General features: G+C 43.1%; 1 protein-coding gene across 1 annotated transcript in view; it reads left to right on the forward strand.

Annotated features, from left to right (window-relative positions):
• Positions 1-20320, forward strand: part of STPG2 (sperm tail PG-rich repeat containing 2) — a 2154459-nt gene that overhangs the window by 202782 nt on the left and 1931357 nt on the right. Inside the window, exon 4 of the mRNA XM_078677832.1 lies at positions 9353-9502. Coding sequence (XP_078533958.1) covers positions 9353-9502 — 150 coding nt within the window. The remainder of the gene's footprint in view (positions 1-9352; positions 9503-20320) is intronic.

Raw genomic sequence — 20320 nt, forward strand, 5'->3', positions numbered from 1 at the left:
TTTCTGAAGAAAAAGTTTCTAGTGGTTTGAATAAAATGTCAGCACAGCAGGACACTTGACAGAATTACATTGGTGAAAACGAAGGGCCTTGTAACATGACGAGTCTGGGCCTGATTCGCAAAGGTAAACTTACACTTTTTCTAAGTTTACAATTGTTTGCTATTCTCAAAGGGATTTACGAGAAGTAGCTCTACGAGTGCGAAGTCTCTGCACACAAACGGGCACATGCATCAACGATAATTGCATTCGCAAATGGAGCGAATCGCAATTATCGGCCATTTGTGAATGCAATTGTCAAAATTGCAATGCATCATGTATATCGCAATTTTAGGAATCGCAATCATGTTGCGATTTCTAAAATTGCGATTGCATTTCAGAAATCGCAATTTCAGATTTCTGAAATGCAATGCATGATCATTTTTAAATTGCGAATTTTCAATTTGGAAGGGGTAAATTAGCATGAGGTTGAACCTCGTGCTAAATTACCGAAAACCTTCAAACATGCACAAAAATGCATTTTTGAAAGTTGCATTTTACACACACACATGTCCTTGGGACATGTGTGTGTGTAAATTGCACTAAAGTTTAATTTCAGGGGTGCAGGGAGGGGTTCTTTGGACCCCCCCTGCACCCTTGAAATTGCATTTTCAATTTGCGATTCGCAAATTGAAAATCGCAAATTGTACATGCCTTCCCATTGATTCCTATGGGCCTCTTGGCCCCTAGGAATCAATGGGAAGGGTTTTCCTTAATTGCGATTCGCAAATTGTGAATCGCAATTAAGGAAAAATAAGAAATTGCTAAAAAAAATGCGATTTTTTAATGCATACCAATTTGCGATTTCTTAATTGCGATTCCTTAATTTTCGCAATTAAGAAATCGCAAATGGGCACTTTGATGCATGTGGCCGAAAGAGAACTATCTTTTTATGTGCAGAGACTCCACTCCCTAAAGATACTACTCGTAAATCCCTTTGTGAATCAGGTCCTGCGATTGTGAGTGGGCTAGCTCCTTCAATTAACTAAATAAAAACTATAACATTTCAGCATTCTCACACTGGGCACATAAAATAAAAATGCTAATCACATTTTGAAGGCGGTGTTCTCTGAAACCTAAAAGGGTTATGCTGAAGGATATTGTGCCACATTTTCTTTGGTCAAACTGTATATTCTTTCATTATAGTTTTTTAGGAACACGTCCACTCTGTAGTTTACATTCACAGGCTCCTTGGACTCCCGTGCCATTTTTTGTTTCAAAAACTTCATTGAATTTTTTCTGACCATCACATTAATACAAACATGGCAAGTACAATCACACCATAATCAGGTCAAGTGCTATAGAAATCTTACAGGTAAACACAGATTGTGAACGAGGGTTCGACCTCCCGTGCCATTTTATCATAAATACACAGTACACACCAGCATGCAAAACAGAACTTAGAAAAAATATGTAGTAGCTTTCAATACAAACATAAAGCAAAGACAAGGAAAGAGTCTCGGATATTAGAGCCCGTGAAGGAGCCGAGCCCTAAAAATGTGCTATGAAAATCATACAATAATCCACGTAAAGTTAGTAACTTAAGGGAACCTTCATATTTATAGGGGAACGTTATAGCAGTGCACCGGGAAGTACTTATTAAAAGTGATAGTTTTGTGCAGTTTTGGTAGTCTGCATTCACATATTCGAAAGCGCTTTCATATGAAAAAAAGAGTTTTGGTGAAATAAAATAGTTGTCTAAGGTCACACAGTTTAAGCATGGAAGGCACTATTTATTCAGGCTTTCTGGGTTCATTTTGTGCAAATGAGACAGCAAATGGGGATATATTTGTTTTTCCTTATGTTAAGGCTTTGTTTTTTTCCCTTTTAGTGCATTCGACTGCAGTTATTTAAAATACAGCGCCAATTCGACCAGAAGGTATTGGCAAACTTTATACATGAGCACCAGTTTCATCACACAAGGTCACATACATTGTTTATAGGCATGAGGAGATATGGGGGCATATTTATGAGTTCTGGCGCATCTCTGCAAATCAGCAGGGATGCGCCAGAACAAATGCGTCACCCAAAACTACCCTTGCGTCACGGCGGATGCACCGCATTTACAATGTGGCGCGCTGTGGCGCAAGGGTAGGCAGATGTGTGACGCATCTCATGACGTAATGCGGCGCATCGCTGGAGTCGCATCGCAAGCGTGCGCAACTCCAGCAATGCTCTGGTGTGCCCTTTTCTTAACGTGCTGCGTCAGTCCTTCCGCTTGCTTCATGCAGGCGTAAGGAATTGACGTAGCAGCGTCGCACAAGTGCCTGCGTGAAATCTTGTAGATTTCACGCAGGCACTTTTGCGAGGCGCATCTGCCCCGCAACGCCCACCCTGCGCCGGAACGCCCACATGTGGCGCAGGGCTTTACAACGTGATGCATCTGCCTAGATGCGTCACGTTGTAAATGGGTCGCAGGGATGCGCCACGTTTACGCCGCCGTTGTGTCACGCAACGGCAGCGTAAACGTGACGCAAGTGCCTTGTAAATCTGCCTCTAAGTGATTTGTCCAGAATCGCAATATGTTGAGGCGACGCCCGGACTCGACCTTGGTTTCCGACTTCCACAGTCGGCAGCCCTGGCCATAATTAGTAACACCACTTGCCCGATAGAGAGAGGCAGGCAGAAGCCACATGAAAGAAAGCACGGCTCGTTATGGGCTGGAGGCTCCAACAGGACCTCGAGCTGAGCCAGAGCTAGGCTTCAGGCTCGAGTTCTTGGTAGCTCGCCCACCTCTAGCGAGAACAGCACACGTCTTGAGTGAGTCGTTATGAAGTATCAGGTTATTTTAGACAGTCAGTAAAATCTGGCACAAAACATTGTAGCAGAAATCACATTTTGCATCGGGCATTCGTAGTGCTTTTACACCCAATGTAAAAAAACTATGTTAAAATGGGGAATAACTTGAATAAACAATATTGTGCCCATTTTCGTGCATGGTTACATCTAACATAATGGCTTATAAAGGCTGTTAGTCACGATTGGAACTTGTGGTATATTCGTGTATTTTGCCCTTGTCTACTGGTAAGCACTAGTGTAACAAGCACTGGAAATGCCAAAGACTGGCTTTTGTTTGACGCTTGTACATAGACACACAACAATCATGCACACTTCGGCATACATCTCATGCATGCATATATGCAGACAGAGCCATATACTCTCTCTTAGCCATGTGCAGAGAAACCACTAGAAATATGCGGGTAGCCAAGCACTTAAACAACACACAAAGACTGATCCACACAGCACACACACACACGGCCTGGAAGCTGAAAGCACAGGGGCCTGCAGTGCACAGAGAGATGGAAGGGGGTTTGGGGGTAGCCCGACACAGGCATAGGAAGGAAGCAGCTAGCAAGCGAATGCATGCTCGGTCAGTGCCTCTGAGAATCAGGCTCAGTGTAGCCGTTCTGCGTTGGAAACGATATTTGAGATGGGAAAAGTAGCAGAGAGTCCACACCCATTCAATCACTGGTGTCTCTTTGGAACAAGCGGCAGGCGCGGGTTTGACTTTGGGCTGAGGAAAGGTGGGGGTCATGGGAAATAAAAGAACGGCAGTCGCACGGGGGATTTTGTAAATATATGTGTTTACCTGTAAAAAACGGCACCATTCGCAAGCGCCACCGGAGGTTGGCGGCCGCCATTTCACGCTTCGGTTTTGCATACAGATGAGGCAGGTGTCAGGAGGATGTATCATTCTGCTGGGGAATTGTGTGCGCATGCGGGCGGTCTAAAAGGCAAAAGTGAAAGCAGGTAAGTATAGAGAGACGGGGGGAGTGGAGGCCAGCAGAGTGATGCGATCTGTGGTGGGGGAGGGGGGAATTGAGGCATGGAGAGAGGCACACAAGGCTTAATGAGCCTTGACAGAATCCCACATGGCGGCTGCGCTTGTGCACGCTCGCGTTAACGCAAGCGCTAGGTCACAGCAGCACTTTGAAAAGCCCCTTACTAAAAGTCGAGCAAGCAGCACATGTGCTGCTCTAGGCTCGACCTAAAAAGGTAGATCCAGCAGGAGGGAGAATATTTTCAAGAAGGAAGAGAGACAACAATAGGAAGGCCTTAATTATGAAATAGTTGAGATTACCTGGGCCATAATGCTGAGTACCGTCAAGTGGATGAAACCCACCCAAATAATTTAGTGATCTTGAAAACCAAAAGCGGTAATGATAAAAATCTTAATCCTTGAACGTGCTTTACAGAGGTAGCCCACGAAGCACCTGTTTCTGGATCTTATGCCCCAATTTTGAGCATCTGTCCACCATACTACAAATGCATAAGATCATAATACTCTTGTAATAAGGCAGACAGGATATTTGTGACAGAGGGTCTCATCCACCAAACTCTAATATAGGTCCTAAGTCTTGAAAGAGATGCAGGAAGTAAAGAATTGGTGGTGATCAGAATAGAGCTGTATGTGGTTTTGTCAAAACATGAATGTGATTCCGAAAGGAAGGAAACATTAATACTAATATTTGAAGTAAACAATTAGATTTTTTAAACTATTTAAGTGGGAGAAAGCTGGTGGCGGCTGAAGAGTATGTGGCTTTTTGAAATTAATATGTCGATATTTGATTCTCGTGTTCCTCTTTGTTCCCCACTTTTAGCTCCTTCAATTTTACCCTCTATCTAACAAGTGCAGGCAGTTTCGCCCTATGCATCGTTGCAGGAGTTGGGTAGTATTCCTAGTTTTTTGCCTGGAGAGGGGCCCTCAGGGCAGCACTTTCCATATGGCAAAATTACTGCATTGCAGCGCTTTCTTAAAATACTTGGAGACTTTTTCATATTAGCCAATACACTCCAGGACTGGAGTTGCAGTAATAAATGAGCCCCCCGGAATAGGGTTTCAAAGATAGAGTGGACAAGTCAAGAAAGGAATTTGTGCCAGAGTACTTTCAAAATCATTGTCATCCGCCTTGACTTGGCATTGTCTTCCTTTTGATTCCTGGGTTATTGGAGGAAGTGCCCAATGTATTTCTCTACACTTGGGTGGACATTAAAATTTACAGACCCAATAATTCTTGAAAGAATAATGCAGTAATGTTACAGGCTATTAAAAACTGTTGAATTTTAAGTTGATATTCCTATAATTGTTCAGAATAACTTTGTGTGCAAACACATATATTTTGTTACTCAGTTTGAAAAAGGTTTTTCCCTCCAGGTAAAAAACCCTTTCTGCATGAGCCCACCAAATCTGGGGGTGACACATTCCCTTTCTTGCCACATAAGTGAATTTCCAGTCCTTAGCTGGACTTAAAATCCAAACCTTTCTAGGGTGGAAAAGGGAATGAGTTGAGTTTGTGAATGCCCACAAATGTACCTGTTTGTGAGTGTTCACAAAACTCCAAGGCTAACCTCAACTTGGAACACTGACTTTTCCACCTCTTGATTAGGATTTATGGTTATGGAGAATGTCTTTCTGTGATCTCTGCATTTATACATGGGCCTGCCACAAAAATCCCTTTGTAATTACCTGGCAGGAGTAAAAGAGATAAAGTCTGTGGTAAAACCCCGTGGCCCTGTTGTGAATATGGCCTACAGGGTACTGAGTTCTAATTTATTTATTTTTTTGAGTTTTATATAGCGCAAACTAGACCCCAATGCATCCGATCACTTTACATGAGCTCCAGTTGTGTTACTGATAGACAAATTAATTTTTTTGTTTGGCACGGGGAGATTAAGTGATTTGCCCAGAATCACAGGATTCCGAGCATCCTAGCCAAGGTTCAAACCTGGTTCCCAAGCTTCGAGGTCGACCGCTCTAGTTGTAATGCCACATCCTCTCCCCAGTACTTATTAAAGCAAAAAACATTGAAGAAAAATATTTTAAAAAAATTAAAATAAATAAAGTCACCTACCTCTGGGCAAAAACAGAACTACTCAATACCTTTTCATCCTTATCAATGAGATTCCAATGAACCTTAAACTATATAGTGCCAAACGGAAAGTCATCATAAACTAAAGTAGCTCCCTTCTGAAGATTCTACTCTGTACCTCCCTGGTATACAAACAGGAAGTGCCTGAGGGAGTGGGCCCAAAGTGCAGTACATGACAGGCATCGTCATCGCCACCCTAATGATTGTACAGCTGTCAAGCAGAAAAAGGCACTGCATGCTCATTGGATAGTGCAGGGCCGGTGCTAGGCATGGGCAGCGTGGGCAGCTGCCCAGGGCCTCGCGCTCAGCCCACCAGCATGGGGCCCTACACTGGTGGTGTGTCCTGTTGTTTCCCTGGCGATACATTTCAAAGAAAGGTGTCGCCTTGCAATTAAGGTCCATTGGAGGCCCCCCCCTCTCCATGCCTCTCAGGTATAATGTCTGAAGGCATAGGGGAGGGAGACGCTCCCTCTATTGCAAGGAGACCCATTCACAGACACTGTGGGAGGCCCATTGTCCAGCATTTTGGCGCCCCCACAATTTTAACTTTTAGCCCACAAGCAATTCTCACACGTATCGGACTGAAGGTGTGAGAAATGTTTGTGAGCTGAAAGTTAAAACTGTGGGGGGCCCCAAAATGCTGGACAACGGGCTTCCCACAGTGTCTGTGAATGGTCTCCTTGCAAGGGGCCACTTATCTACATTAGAGGGGCCTTGCACATTCCCTTTTAGCCCAGGGCCTCGCAAATACTAGAACCGGCCCTGGGATAGTGGGCAGCAGAAGAATCTGGGAAGATCTGTGCATTATACCAAGCTGTGTTTCTGTGTCATCTGTCCTAATATCAAAATGTTGTCCCCAAAAATTCACCCAAGAGTAGTCACTGTCCTAAACTTCCAATCTAACCGACAAAACAATCAATCATTAAGTAAGCATTTGGGGGAGAATTTATCCACTGGTATATCACTTTGAATGCCACTATGTGGCTTAAGTGGGGCATGCAGAAAGAAAGTTAGGGCCCAATTCACAAAAATAAGTTGCGTGTTTAGATCTACTAATATGTGGATCTACTCCCACACCTAGGTGTAACTCTCCAACTTTTTGCTATCTACAGTTTCAAAGTGGAGATTTACACCTATGCTCAGACTTAAAGAGTCTCCACCTCCTCAAATGAGGGGGTGAAAACCCCTAAGACCAAATTTACAAGTGTACAATTTGATCTAGTAACTTTCCACCTGTTTGTAGAAACCTCGACCACCAGGCCAAGGTCTCCCTCAAGGAAAATATAGGGAAATGTAATACTCTTTATAATTCTTGTAAAGAAAAAAGATTTAGCATTAATTTAATGTAAAATAAAATTGCAAAATAATATAAATAATACTAACCTAGAAATATGTTAAAGAAAAATAACACAATCCCTCCTAAAATTAACTTTGTATTAAATAGTAGATATCTTAACCACATTAATTATTTTTTAAACTATTTTTTGGGTAAAATCACCTATCCTCACTAACATTTTGACTTTTATTTGTTTTGTAACAAAGTTATCTAATTGTTTACGTGTTTAACTAAATATATTCGTTTTTTCACTTTTAAAGTAAGCTAAATTTTAATGTATTTATTTTAAATGTAAGTGATTACTAGATTAAAAATATGATTCCATTTAGGATTGATTAAAGTTACTTTTTAAAATTAAATGTATGCATATTTGGCACTGCACCCAACCAGCCGTGGGCAGATAAACTCTGCAGCATACATTCTATGGCCTTCAGCCAAGCCATACGTCTAGTCTGCTTTGGGCGGCCAACCCTACTGTGCATAGGGGTTGGCCCATAGTTTTGGCCTTTGGTCAGACGTTTAATTTTTTAATGTTTGTTGTTTTGGGTGAACGAAACAGGATTTGCGAATCCTGCACAAGCTTCAAACCTTGAAGCTTGACCTTGGGATTGCAATTCTGTTTTGTAACCTGACACCTAAAAAGGCGTCTGGGGACTCCCGAATCCCATGCCTTTTTAGAATTTTATAAAATGTTTTAATGTAGAGGGGCTCTTTGAAGGTGCACCCCACTACGGCATGGGGGTTAGTGTGTGCCTACACTGACCCCCTTTTAAGGTTCTTTTTTTCAAATGTTCCATGTATGGGAACTGTGGCCTGTATACTGAAATGTCTGCCGCAGCAGACTTTTGTCACACAGCAGCCAATCACGGCTCTCTGAACCTTAGTTCCAATTTTGAAATAGTGGTACCGAAAGGGAGAAATGGAGGATAGGCTCTCTTGTCCAATCAGATAGATCCCTTTTTTCAAATTCCCAGTCTTGCAAATAATTTGTGAATATGAAATGGGAGAGATATACAAAAGAGTTCACTCTTTAATTCTAATTCGGCAACTGTACTAAACGCTAATATCTCAAAAACTACGGAACAAATTTACACCAAACCAATTAAACCACTCTTTCTGAGTAAAATTCTACTTTCATATCAAATTTGGTGTAAATCAGTTCTGATGTTGGGACTGTAGGTGTCAGCAGCGGCAGCTGCTGCCAATCAGGCTTGGGGGGACAGCGTGACAAACAAAAAAAAAATTCGTACCTTTGGAGACAGCAGTCACGGACTCCCAGTCTCCCTAGGAGCGCAAATCGAGGGCGCTCAGGCCAATCCTGAAGCTGCTGCCATGCATTAGAGCAGTGTCAGGATTGACAGCAGGGTAGGCTGGGAGCCTGTGCTGCAGCGAGTAAGAAACAGAAGAGCAGTGTTTTGGGGGGCGCGACACAGCCGGTAAGTTCTTTTTTTAAACTTTTTATTCTTCTGTTTTCTTCGTCCGCCATTCCTCCACTCCCCCCCTGCTGCCTCACCAGTCTGAAGGCACACCAGCCAATACTGGATACATTGTATTTTGTAATTCCCTTGGGACTAATAGCTACTGTTATGTCCTCAATTGGAATTAAGGACCCATTCCTAATGAGACTTTACCGTGCCTGCCTGGGGCCGATGGCTGATGGTGTTTGTACAATATTAGGAATCTAAAGTGGAGAGGTGTGATGCAGTGGCCAGGGCAGCTGGCTTCGGAGTACAGGGTTCACGGTTCGATCCCCAGCTCTGGTGGCAGCTCAGCTCAGCACCATGTGACTCTGAGCAATAGCTCACTTAATTTTCACGACGGCTCCTAGCGCCTTGAGACCCGTAAGGGTGAGTAGTTTGCACTTACAAATACGGATTTATAAGTCCCTATTGGTACACCTTACATGCACCCTCCTAGAATCTATTTTAATGTCATTAGTGATGCCACTGATGCCGATAATCAGACCACATGTCGTGCATGTTGCTGTTAGCATAGATGTAAATTTGTAAGATCATTTTTTCTCCCTCAAGTATTGAAGTTCTTGGCTTTATTAACCGCTATCCGTTTCCATCAATACATCTATTTAAAGGTTTGTTTCTTGTTCATACAGAGAAGTTTTACACAAGTAAAGTACCAACGGAAACCAGATGCCCCTTCTATACCCACCTCAAGACAAGCTTATGGCTATGAAGAAAAGGAAGACGGGTCTCTGGTCCCACATCTTCCACCTTCAAGAGAGAAGCCACTGGGCCCTTTATTTGTAAGTGATTCTGCAAATCATTATATTCTAGTCACCACAAGTACACTGTAGTACATGTTGACTTTATAAGCAAGAGAGGTCAGAGAAAGGTGTGTTCCGGCTGTGTGAGGTGTGGCTTTCCTTGTTTCTTATTTGTTTTCAGCTACTCATACACTGTCTGAAACTTTCTGCTGGTAACTGCGTCAAATGAATATACATTTACTAAAGCAATGTAGATAGAACTTTACTGCATCCGTCTGAGCAGTCTGGATATCCTTAATGACGTAGCAACAGTGGCTAAAAACATTTCAATGAGAGTCACTAGTGAATATCACTTTCTGAATTTGATTATTCACCAGGGTTTTAGGTGCGTTTGGTACTACCAGGTCTCAGACTCCACAGTAATTAAAAACTGATGTTGAAACAGGTCCCTTACAGGCCCTAAATTGATGTCCTTAATTGTAAAGACAAAAACGCAGACCAATGTCTGAAAAATGTTGTGATAATTCATGTTTGTGATGTTGATTATGTTTACATTTCACTTGTTTTATTTACTCTTGCATTCCCTAAGAGTATTTGCTTTTTCCAGGATTTTGTGTTTCTGTATGTTTCCCCCATACAACATCGTATGGTGTGTATTTTGAAAAGAATTGCCTCTTACTATCTTGGGAAGTTCATGTTGGGAGTGGGTGTTTATAATGGGGCAGAACTGAGAGCTCTGTAGTTCCGCTGAAGGCAGTGCAAGTTTCCCACAGTGCCTGTCAGTGGCTCATAATGGGGTTCAGAATACATGCTCATCCAATCCATTGCCTCTCTACAAAGCGCACAGAGCACTAGTCTGATGTACCACTTGTAATTGTGATTCTTTTTGAAAGTGTGTGGAGGAGCGACACAGTTGAGCACAACGTAAGCGCATCGGCAGGTGAGGAGGTGTATGTAGTAAAAGACCCTCTTCCTTGGACCTCCTATGCGGACCCCTTGGACACAAAACTAGAAATCTAAGGTTCCGGATTGAACCGTTCAAGAATATACAGCAGTTGGGAAACGGGGATTATTCAAGTCTGTTTAAGAAGGGGGTCCAGTAAATAGACCATTCTTCGAGTCTGCAAAAGAAATACAAGAACAAGTGTAAATATCAACTCCCTTTTATTCAGCGTATAACAATCAAATATACCACAAAGAAAAGTGAACATAATAACTGTCTTGATAAAGATGGAATAACCAGATACCCATTGAAACTCGTCGACGCATTTCTATACATTATCCCTAGGACAAGTTGGACCTGTAGATACAAAATAGAGTATATGTATCCAGGCTAATCTTGCTAAAATTATTCCCAGGGATTTGTTGAGCTAAAAGACAAAGAAACTGTCTATCATTGTTCGTTCTCCCTATTTGTTTAGGGTTCTCTGTGGTAAAAGTGTCATAAGATGTTATGTTATGTCCTGATTTGATGAATTGTATTGTTTTTAATTATGCTGAAATGATGCATTGTGTTTTAATATAGGTGTCTTTATAATATTCATGTTTAAATAATATTCACATGTACTAAAGAAATAAATTGACTTGTTTGCTCTGCATGTTGTAGTAATATAATTGTTTGAGTGTTTCAGGGACTTTGAGTGGGATCTTTTTTGAGTTTATCTATTAGTTTTATATGAATTAAGAATTCCACTATTGACAGGGGGTTCTTGTTGATTAAGTGAATCAAGGGATAATTTGTTTTTTGTACTGATAGTACTCTACTCCTTTGGTTGCTGACAAGGGGTCTCTCTGTTTAAATACAGACTAAGTTAACCACATCTAAAGAAGGCATTATTTTCTAATGAGAAAAACACTCTAATAGTGGGTGCTTTGGGTCTGTGTGGTGCTTTGAGTGTGTATGGTATTTTGGGTGTGTGTGGGTGCATGGTGAAGTGAAGAAAAGGCAACAAAGTACATCCAGGATAAAAGGGTCCTGAAGATGAAAGAGATGAAGTGTGAGATATGCAGATGGAGGGTATCAGAACAATATCAGGTGTAAAATGATATACGTGTCAACCCTAGAAGCTGCAGAAGGAAGAGGTGTGAAGATAAGAATGGGAGTGACTGAGACACTTCAAAGGAGGTCACTACCCCTTTGACACACCTTAGCTATGTTTAATTCTCAGTCTCATAATTTTACAATTTATTAATTTTCCATGCTAATTATTCACAACAAAATGTATTGTTGTTACGTATTTATTTGATAGTGCTAACAAGCATTCCCAAAGCCAATAGAGCTGGCTTATTTTAGACACATGTCTGTTATTGTGTGATGTGCGACGCGCGCTGAAAGGGCTAAGTAACTGCTACACTGCTATACTGGAAACCCTGTTTTTATTCTGAGATCGCTTGCTGATTGTTTTATTTTGCTCACTTACACGCATTTTCAGTCACCGCAATACCACTCCCCGGTCCACCTCGAGACTAGCTCGTTTGAGTGGAGGGAGGCAGGTATTATTTCCGGTATAGAGGGAGGTTAGCGCTCTAGTGGCTACCCCCTCTATAAAACCGGCTGCCAGCCACGACGCGAGCAGACTGGCGCTGAAAGGGCTAAGTAACTGCTACACTGCTATACTGGAAAGCCTGTTTTTATTCTGAGATCGCTTGCTGATTGTTTTATTTTGCTCACTTACTCGCATTTTCAGTCACCGCAATACCACGCCCCAATCCACCGCGAGACTAGCTCGTTTGAGTGGAGGGAGGCAGGTATTATTTCTGGTATAGAGGGAGGTTAGCGCTCTAGTGGCTACCCCCTCTAAAAACCGGATGCCAGCCACGACGCGAGCAGACGCGCGCTGAAAGGGCTAAGTAAATGCTACACTGCTATACTGGAAAGCCTGTTTTTATTCTGAGATCGCTTGCTGATTGTTTTATTTTGCTCACTTACTCGCATTTTCAGTCACCGCAATACCACTCCCCAGTCCACCACGAGACTAGCTTGTTTGAGTGGAGGGAGGTAGGTATTATTTCCGGTATAGAGGGAGGTTAGCGCTCTAGTGACTACCAGCTCTATAAAACCGGATGGCAGTCACGACGCGCAGCGGACACGCGCAGCAGGCGCTCCGGCGGCTCGCCAAAGGCAAGCCCGTCTGCGCCCGACCCCAACCGTCCGCGCCCGGGAGTCGCCAGGAGCTAGAAACCCTGGCCTTTTTCCTTCAGTCCACGGCCCTTTTTTGAAACAGACATATTCCATTAAAGAAAGGGTGGAGATGAGTTCTACCCCCTGCTCTCCTGGTAGGTTGGGCTCCTGGCCCCTGTCTGAGGGTCCTTTTTCATTTCTGACTTGCGGCTTTCAGGCTACTACTGATAAGAAGATACCTATTAACCACGACATGACTAACAAACTATCTTGTGCTCCCATAACTAATATAGGTAACCCCCCTACCAATTCGCAGCAGGGGTGGAGAAGCCTACTGTGTAATATGAGATCCCTCCCCAAACATTCTGCCGAGGTTTGGGATCTCCTCTCCTCGATGAAACTGATCTCGAGTTTCTAACCGAAACTTGGCTGAAGCCCCATTCGGTCCCCTCCATAGCACTCGCTCTGCCCGAGGGATACAGACTTGTTCGCATGGACAGACTGAATAAAATGGGAGGTGGAATTGCTATTGTACATAGAGATAGCATCAAGATTACTGTGCTGGAACAACATAGTGACCCAACCATGGAAGTGATTGTCTTTCGTATTGACTTCTCATCCCATATGAGCTGGGAGGGGGCCCTGGTATATCGGCCTCCTGGCCTGGTAAATGGTTTCCCTCTTCATCTCACTGAACTAATCGCTCCTCATGTAATCGCGAGCAGCAATTTTTTGCTGCTGGGCGATTTCAATACACAGTAAGTGTTGTTCCAATGTGGACACAGGGTCACTCGTAACGGAGTTAGCTACTCTTGGGTTAACCAAGCTGAATGAGGGCTCCACACACACAGCGGGTCACACTCTGGACATTGATTTTTCCAACTCCCCTAATGTCTCCTGCAAATCTCCTCAGTTCCTGCCCTGGTCTGATCATGCGTCAATTGAATTTTGCATTCAGGCGCCTAGGAAGAGAACCCATGCTACTTATGACACCCCTTGACTCTTCAGACAGTGGAAGAGAGTTACCCCAGAGGGCTTTAAAATCTCTTTTGTAGAGCCACGGATATTAGAATCAGATAACATTGAAGAGGCACTTGCCAAGTACAATTTGGCAGTTTCTAGTGCTGTGGACCAGTTAGCCCCTCTGAAACCCTTCCCTAGTATGGCTAGGCTCCCCCAGAATGCCTGGTATTCTCCCCTACTTCACATTCAGAAACGAATCTGCAGGAAGCATGAAAAACGGTGGCGTCTTACTCATGAGGAGGAGGACACAGATCGGTTTTATGCAGCTTTGGCCGATTACCATGGGAAAATTAGGGTAGCATGCAAAGCTCACATAGCTCTACAATTAGACCAGGCAATAATGACCCTAAGATGCTATATCGCATTTTACAGTCCTTCATGAATCCTAAGGCGTGTGAGAATCCTATGGTCCCTACACAAAAACTGTGCAATGATATTGGCACCTTCTTTACACAAAAAATTGAGACCATCTATGACAAAATTGTCCAATCAGGGGAGCACTCTTCCATTACTATGATTCCTGTAGTACATGGGCAGGCAGTCACTCAATTGTTGGGAAGTTTTCCTCTGGTGACACAGGCGGAGGTTGAGTCACTGATTCACTTAGTAAAATCAGGATCACCTCTGGATCACATACTGGAAAAAAATTACCACTTCTCTTGCCAGTCACCTGTCCCCCTCCATTGCACATCTCCTCAATCTCTCCCTGCGAGGAGGTTTGGTCCCTTTGGAATGGAAAGCAGCACAGGTTATGCCTATCTGAAAGAACACCAAGGACCGCTAACTGAGTTTTCCAAACTTCCTCCTATCTCTCTCCTTCCTTTCCTGGGCAAGCTATTGGAGAAACATATAAACACACATCTCTCTAACCATGTCGAACAGACGGGCAGCCTTGATCCATCTCAATCAGGCTTTCGCCATAAATACAGCACAGAATCAGCCCTACTAGCAGTCACCGACAACATCAGGATGACCCAAGATAGAGGCTACTCCACAATTCTGGTACTGTTGGATTTGTCTGCCGCGTTCGACAAGGTTTCCCATAAGATCTTGTTCAGGAGATTGGAGGTGATCGGACTCAGAGACTTGGCCCTTCAGTGGTTGACAAGTTTTCTTTCTTCTCGCTCTCAGGTGGTTAACCTTGGTTCTTATCGTTCAGCTGCAACAGAGTCGTCCAAGGGAGTACCACAGGGCTCTTGTTTGAGCTCGACTTTGTTTAACATCTATGTGGCCCCCCTGGCCAATCTGTTGAGGAGTAGTGGGTTCATCCCCGTCTCCTATGCGGACGATACCCAATTGCTTTTTCCATTTGCAAAGTTTACTCCATCAGTGCAGGCCACCTTCTCCTTGGGAATGAGAAATATTTTTCAGTGGATGAGGAGTAACTTTCTTCAGTGCAATGTGGGAAAGGCGGAAATCAGGCTCTTCGGTGAAGCTCAACTACTGTAGACCCCTGGTTGGTGTCCCACAGACCTAGGCACTCCCCCCGTCCCAAAAACTTGTGTTAAAAGCTTAGGTGTTCACCTCAAGCAGACCCTCACCATGAAGGAGCATGCCGCACAGACAGCTGGCTCCTGCTTCCATGTGTTGGGTCTACTGCGTCGTATCCTTCCTTTGCTCCCTGACTCGTCTAGGAAGACTTTAACCCAGGCACTTATTTTAAGCTTTCAAAACAAATATGACCCGGCTCCTAAAACTACAGAAATCTCTTCTATTGTATTTCTATTTGTAGTCCATGTGAAGCTTTGTAGTTTTCTACATAATCCTCACTCAACTTAAGTTTGTGACGGATTTCAATTATCTTACATAAAAAACCCCTTTAACTTTGTTGACAGTTTTAGAGAAATTTAGGACTACTGAAACATGTGCTCATTAGAATCCTCGTTCTTTCAGTCCCACACACACAACCGTTGTGAAAAAATGTGAAAAGGCAAAATGATACTATGCTCCTTGTTGAATGTATGAAGTGAACGGCGGCAAAGTTAAAGGGGGGTTTTATGTAAGTTAATTGAAATCCGTCACAAACTTAAGTTGAGTGAGGGTTATGAAGAAAACTATAAAGCTTCACATGGACTACAAATAGAAATACAATAGAAGAGATTTCTGTAGTTTTAGGAGCCAGGTCATTTTTGTTTTGATGACTTTTGAGTGGAGGGCGACCAGGGCTCCTTTTTTTCCCTCTATGCTCCTTGTTGAATGTATGAAGTGAACGGCGGCTCAGCCGTGAGAGCAATCTTTATAAGTGCAATTTTGGAATTGTTCCCTTTTTATTTCTTTTTATTAAGATAAAAACTGCTTAGCGTTCACAGATGAGCAAATAGCTACCATTCTAGCAGGTCCCTCACTATTTCCCGATACCCCCCTTCTAAGTACTACAGTTAGGGAGGAATGGGAGAAACTCAGTGCTTTAAAGAAAAAAAAGGTCAGGGTTGCCCTTCATGGGGCTCTGATGACAGAGTACTACAGAGCTGGAGCGACTCCTGCGAGTTTACTTGTGAGGATTGAGCCTAGGATCTTCCTTGACGATGCTAAATTTAGGCTTGATTGGAGCTATATAGCCAATAAGTGCACGCGTGATTGGCTCATCTTAATTATCAGTACTGCAAAAAGGTTAAGTGAAGAATTGCTAAAAGAAATCCTGGAGTTGGAGGAGAGTATAAAAAGGGATACCACTCTCATCAATACCAAAGAACATTAAAGTAAAATCCAAGAAGATCTAAGTGATTATAAGACCTATATGATTAACCAAAATATCAAGGGTTTACAGCGCAACCTTGAAAGGTACACCCACGAGTGGGCGTTCCCTTACATCAGTGATAGTTATTATCAAGCAGGGCCTGAGCAGCAAAGTTTGGGTGGACATCAGAGCGGGAGAGGGATAAGCCAACAACCTAGACGTACCACCAACAATTGGACCTTCGACAATACCTCTAGTGAGGAGGAGAAAGAAGGCCAACAAGGCCCAAGAGGGAATAGAGTGAGGTTCAATCAGTCCAATCAACAGGATCAGAGTAATGATGACCTGGGAGTCCTATTAAGATCTTTTTTAGGACGAGGTCAGAAAAACAACAGAGGAGGTGGCCAAACGGAAATAGGAAGAGGACGTAGGAGGGGCAATCAACCTCCGCAATGGCAATCCTACTCCCCGAGGGTGACCCGCAGCCGGGGGAGGACCCAACTGTGAGTAGTATTGTGGTTAACCTGTCGGACTATACCCTCACTGCCAGTGAGGAGAAAGTTCTAAATAAGGGACTTGGGTTCGTCCCTACTCCTACGCACGACACCTTTATATGTAGGGTTGAATTTTATGAGACGATACGAAAAATCAAACTGAAAAAGTTCTTTGCCTATAAACCCCAAGAAAGTCAGGGAATTTACAATACGAATTTGAGAAAACCGTCCCAATTTTGTCCACCTTCCACCGGAGTCGGACCAGAAATTGCAGTATTTGAATCAAAAGTACTTCAAGATATCTCCAACTTTGAGATTAATGAAAGGTCTTTTAAACACAAGAATATGACTCAAGAAGACTGGAATGCAGTCAGGAGTTTACAGGACAACCCCTCGTTGACTATAAAATCGGCGGATAAGGGTGGGGCGGTGGTTGTTTTAAACTCCACTGACTATGAGGCCGAAGTTAAAAGACTCTTAAATGTGCGGGCTAATTATCAGCCCCTGAGCCGTGATCCTGTCCAGGATCTACTCAAGATTATACGAGAGATGGTGAGTGTAGCCAAAGAAAAGAAGTGGATTACTGTGAGGGAGGCAGAGTTCTTGGTGAATGAAAATCCAAGGACTCCTGCCTTCTACATATTACCTAAAATCCACAAACCCACACACCCTCGCCCCGGACGTCCCATCGTATCGGGGATCCAATCAGTGTTAGAACCATTGTCGCAATTCGCTGACTTTTTTCTCCGTGAGTCTGTGGCTAATCAAAATTCATTTGTGAAAGACACCACTGAGATTTTAAACATTCTGAATGACAGGAAATTTGACTGTGAGCATGAATTTCTTGTCACTATTGACATAGAGTCCCTTTACTCTTGTATCCCCCAAGAAGCGACACTGGTGGCAGCAGCGCGTGCATTGGGGGACCAAGAGTGGTTCTATGATGTTCCACAAACTTTTGTAATGCAATGCGTGGAACTAGCATTGACAAGGAATTATTTTTGTTATAAGGATCAACAGTTTTTGCAAACAACTGGTACATCGATGGGCGCAACTATGGCGCCCAGCTTAGCATGTATTTATGTTGGACAATTTGAAGAGCACATAGTTGACCAACCTACTAACCCCTTCCAGAGGCACCTCCGCCTCTGGAAGAGATATATAGATGACGTGCTTTGTATCTGGTCAGGACTTGAAGAAGAACTGTTGGGTTTCCTTAATTGGTTAAATAACCAGGATCCCAGCCTGAAATTCACATGGTCATATAGTCACAACAAGGCCGTGTATTTGGACTTGGATATAGAGGCTATTGGGGATGCTCTATACACAGGTGTCCACCAAAAACCTACCAATAGGAATTCCCTTATATTATATGATTCCTATCACCCCAGGTCATTGAGAGACAACTTTCCCGTGGGGCAATTCCTGTGTTACCGCAGGAATTGTTCCTCGACTGAGGGGTACATGGAACAATCAGAGGAACTGTGTAAGAAATTGCAAGACAGAAATTATCCTGCAAAAACAATAAAGCATGCAAGGAAAAGGGCATTAAACACCCCCCGGAGTGCACTTCTAGAGAAAAATATAAAAACAAAAACGGAGTGTGTACCCGTCGTCATGACATTTGATCCTCTAAGTACAAAGATTAGGCAATCAATTCGCAAACATTGGTCATTGCTGTCGAATAATGATTTAAAAATGCCCCCACCGAGATTTGCTTTTAAGAGATCTAGCAATCTCAAGGATAACTTGGTCCACACTCGGGTACCATTGGCACGGAACATGAAAGAGAGTACCATCCCTAAGGGCCATTTTCCATGTGGATCATGCTTGGTTTGTTCTCTTACGAAGAAGACTACGAGTGTGTTGTTATCATCTGGACGGAAATGGTTCCTTTCTCAATTTAGTAACTGCAGCACCACTAATGTGGTGTACAGGTTACAGTGTGAATGTGGCCTGTATTAAATAGGTCTCACCACTAGAAAAATTAGAACGAGGGTTCAGGAACACCTAAGCACAATAAAGGCTGGTAAATTGACAACTAAACTGGTGCAACAGTACCACACTACAAAACATTGTTTTACGTGGTTAGTCCTTGAAAGAGCAAATGGTACTTTTACAAAACATTGACAAGATCCTTTTCTCCAAAGAAGCGCAATGGATTTTTCAAGAAAAAACAGACCAAGTGGGACTCAATGAACTGATTGAGTGGAATAGGGTTGGTTGAGCACTACAACATCAGGCCCTTTTTCCTCCTTCCCACTCACATGCACTACCCTGGTGCTGTTGTTAGAAATGTTGCTTTGGTATTGATGAGTGAGTCTTGTTACCCTTTGGGACTACACCATATTGCTGGAGCTAAATAGACTCCCCATTACAATAGATAACCAATATGGCCGCATCTGTAGATTGAAAATGGGGCAATATTGGTTATCTGTCGATCCCACATGATTAAGACATCGTACTTTATATGAAGTAATTTAATGATAGCAACTACACCTCGGTGTGCGGAAAAAGTTGCGGCAAGATATGATAATGCACATTATATAGAGTATTTGGAAGCCGACATCAGTATTGGGGCATGTGAAAACGTTCTTCATTTCTGAAAACGTTATCTTTTTTGAAGACGAGAAACTACAGCATTCTTATGAAAATGACTTGGCGGTTACAATTTTTTCCATGATATGTCCCAGTCATGCTTTGTTTACTGGGTGAAATGAAGAGAATACTATTGTTAGAAAGACCGAACAAGATCGGTGTTAAATTGGGGGAGGTAAACGACCCTTGTGTGTCCATCTGGTGTGGAATAAAGCTTTGACATTAAAAAACGGGGTCACGAGTGAAGTTATGATTTTGGAAGGGATGTTTTCCCCAATCGAATATGGCTAAGAGTTTTTCGTGATAATATGCGATGGTTAACATGGGGATTCGTGAGTGCCTCCCAATCTAAGATGGCGGCGATACTCTTGCGTGATTACGTGTGGGGCCCCATTATCTGAAATATAGGACAGCCGGCGTGTGCCGAGATACAGAGGTGGAGATAACACGCTCCGTGAGGCCTTGGTCGGTAAGGAGTGAGGGGTACTGGGGTTGATGAGATGCTGGTATGCAGGAAAAACTTGGAGCAATACGCTGAGGGGATATGATTGTTTCCCATGGCTGTAAGTAAGCTGTCATGTAAATGCGGCCAGTTTGGGTCGCTGTGTAGAAAAAAAATTTAACAGTAGAAGTATATGGTATGCAAAATGTGGCCACAGTTAGGGTGTGTGAGATCTGCTGTGACTAGTTCTGTGACAATAATAAACAGGTCAAACCCGCTTTTGAGATTCATGCAACCACTGAAGGACTGAATCGCACAGGAGGACTCACATGAGGAGCCTGTTCCTTGTTTCCTGAACCTCTAAGCCGGTAGGCGACACAGTGGCTTATTGAGGGTAAATATGACCATGGCAATATGTGTGGAATAGAGAAAGTTTGATAGAAAGGGTAAACAGCAGAATGTTTACACAGTGTGTCTGTTTTTATATTTGTTGACAGTTTTT

Source organism: Lissotriton helveticus, chromosome 2_1 (assembly GCF_964261635.1).
Source record: "Lissotriton helveticus chromosome 2_1, aLisHel1.1, whole genome shotgun sequence".
NCBI lineage: Eukaryota > Metazoa > Chordata > Amphibia > Caudata > Salamandridae > Lissotriton > Lissotriton helveticus.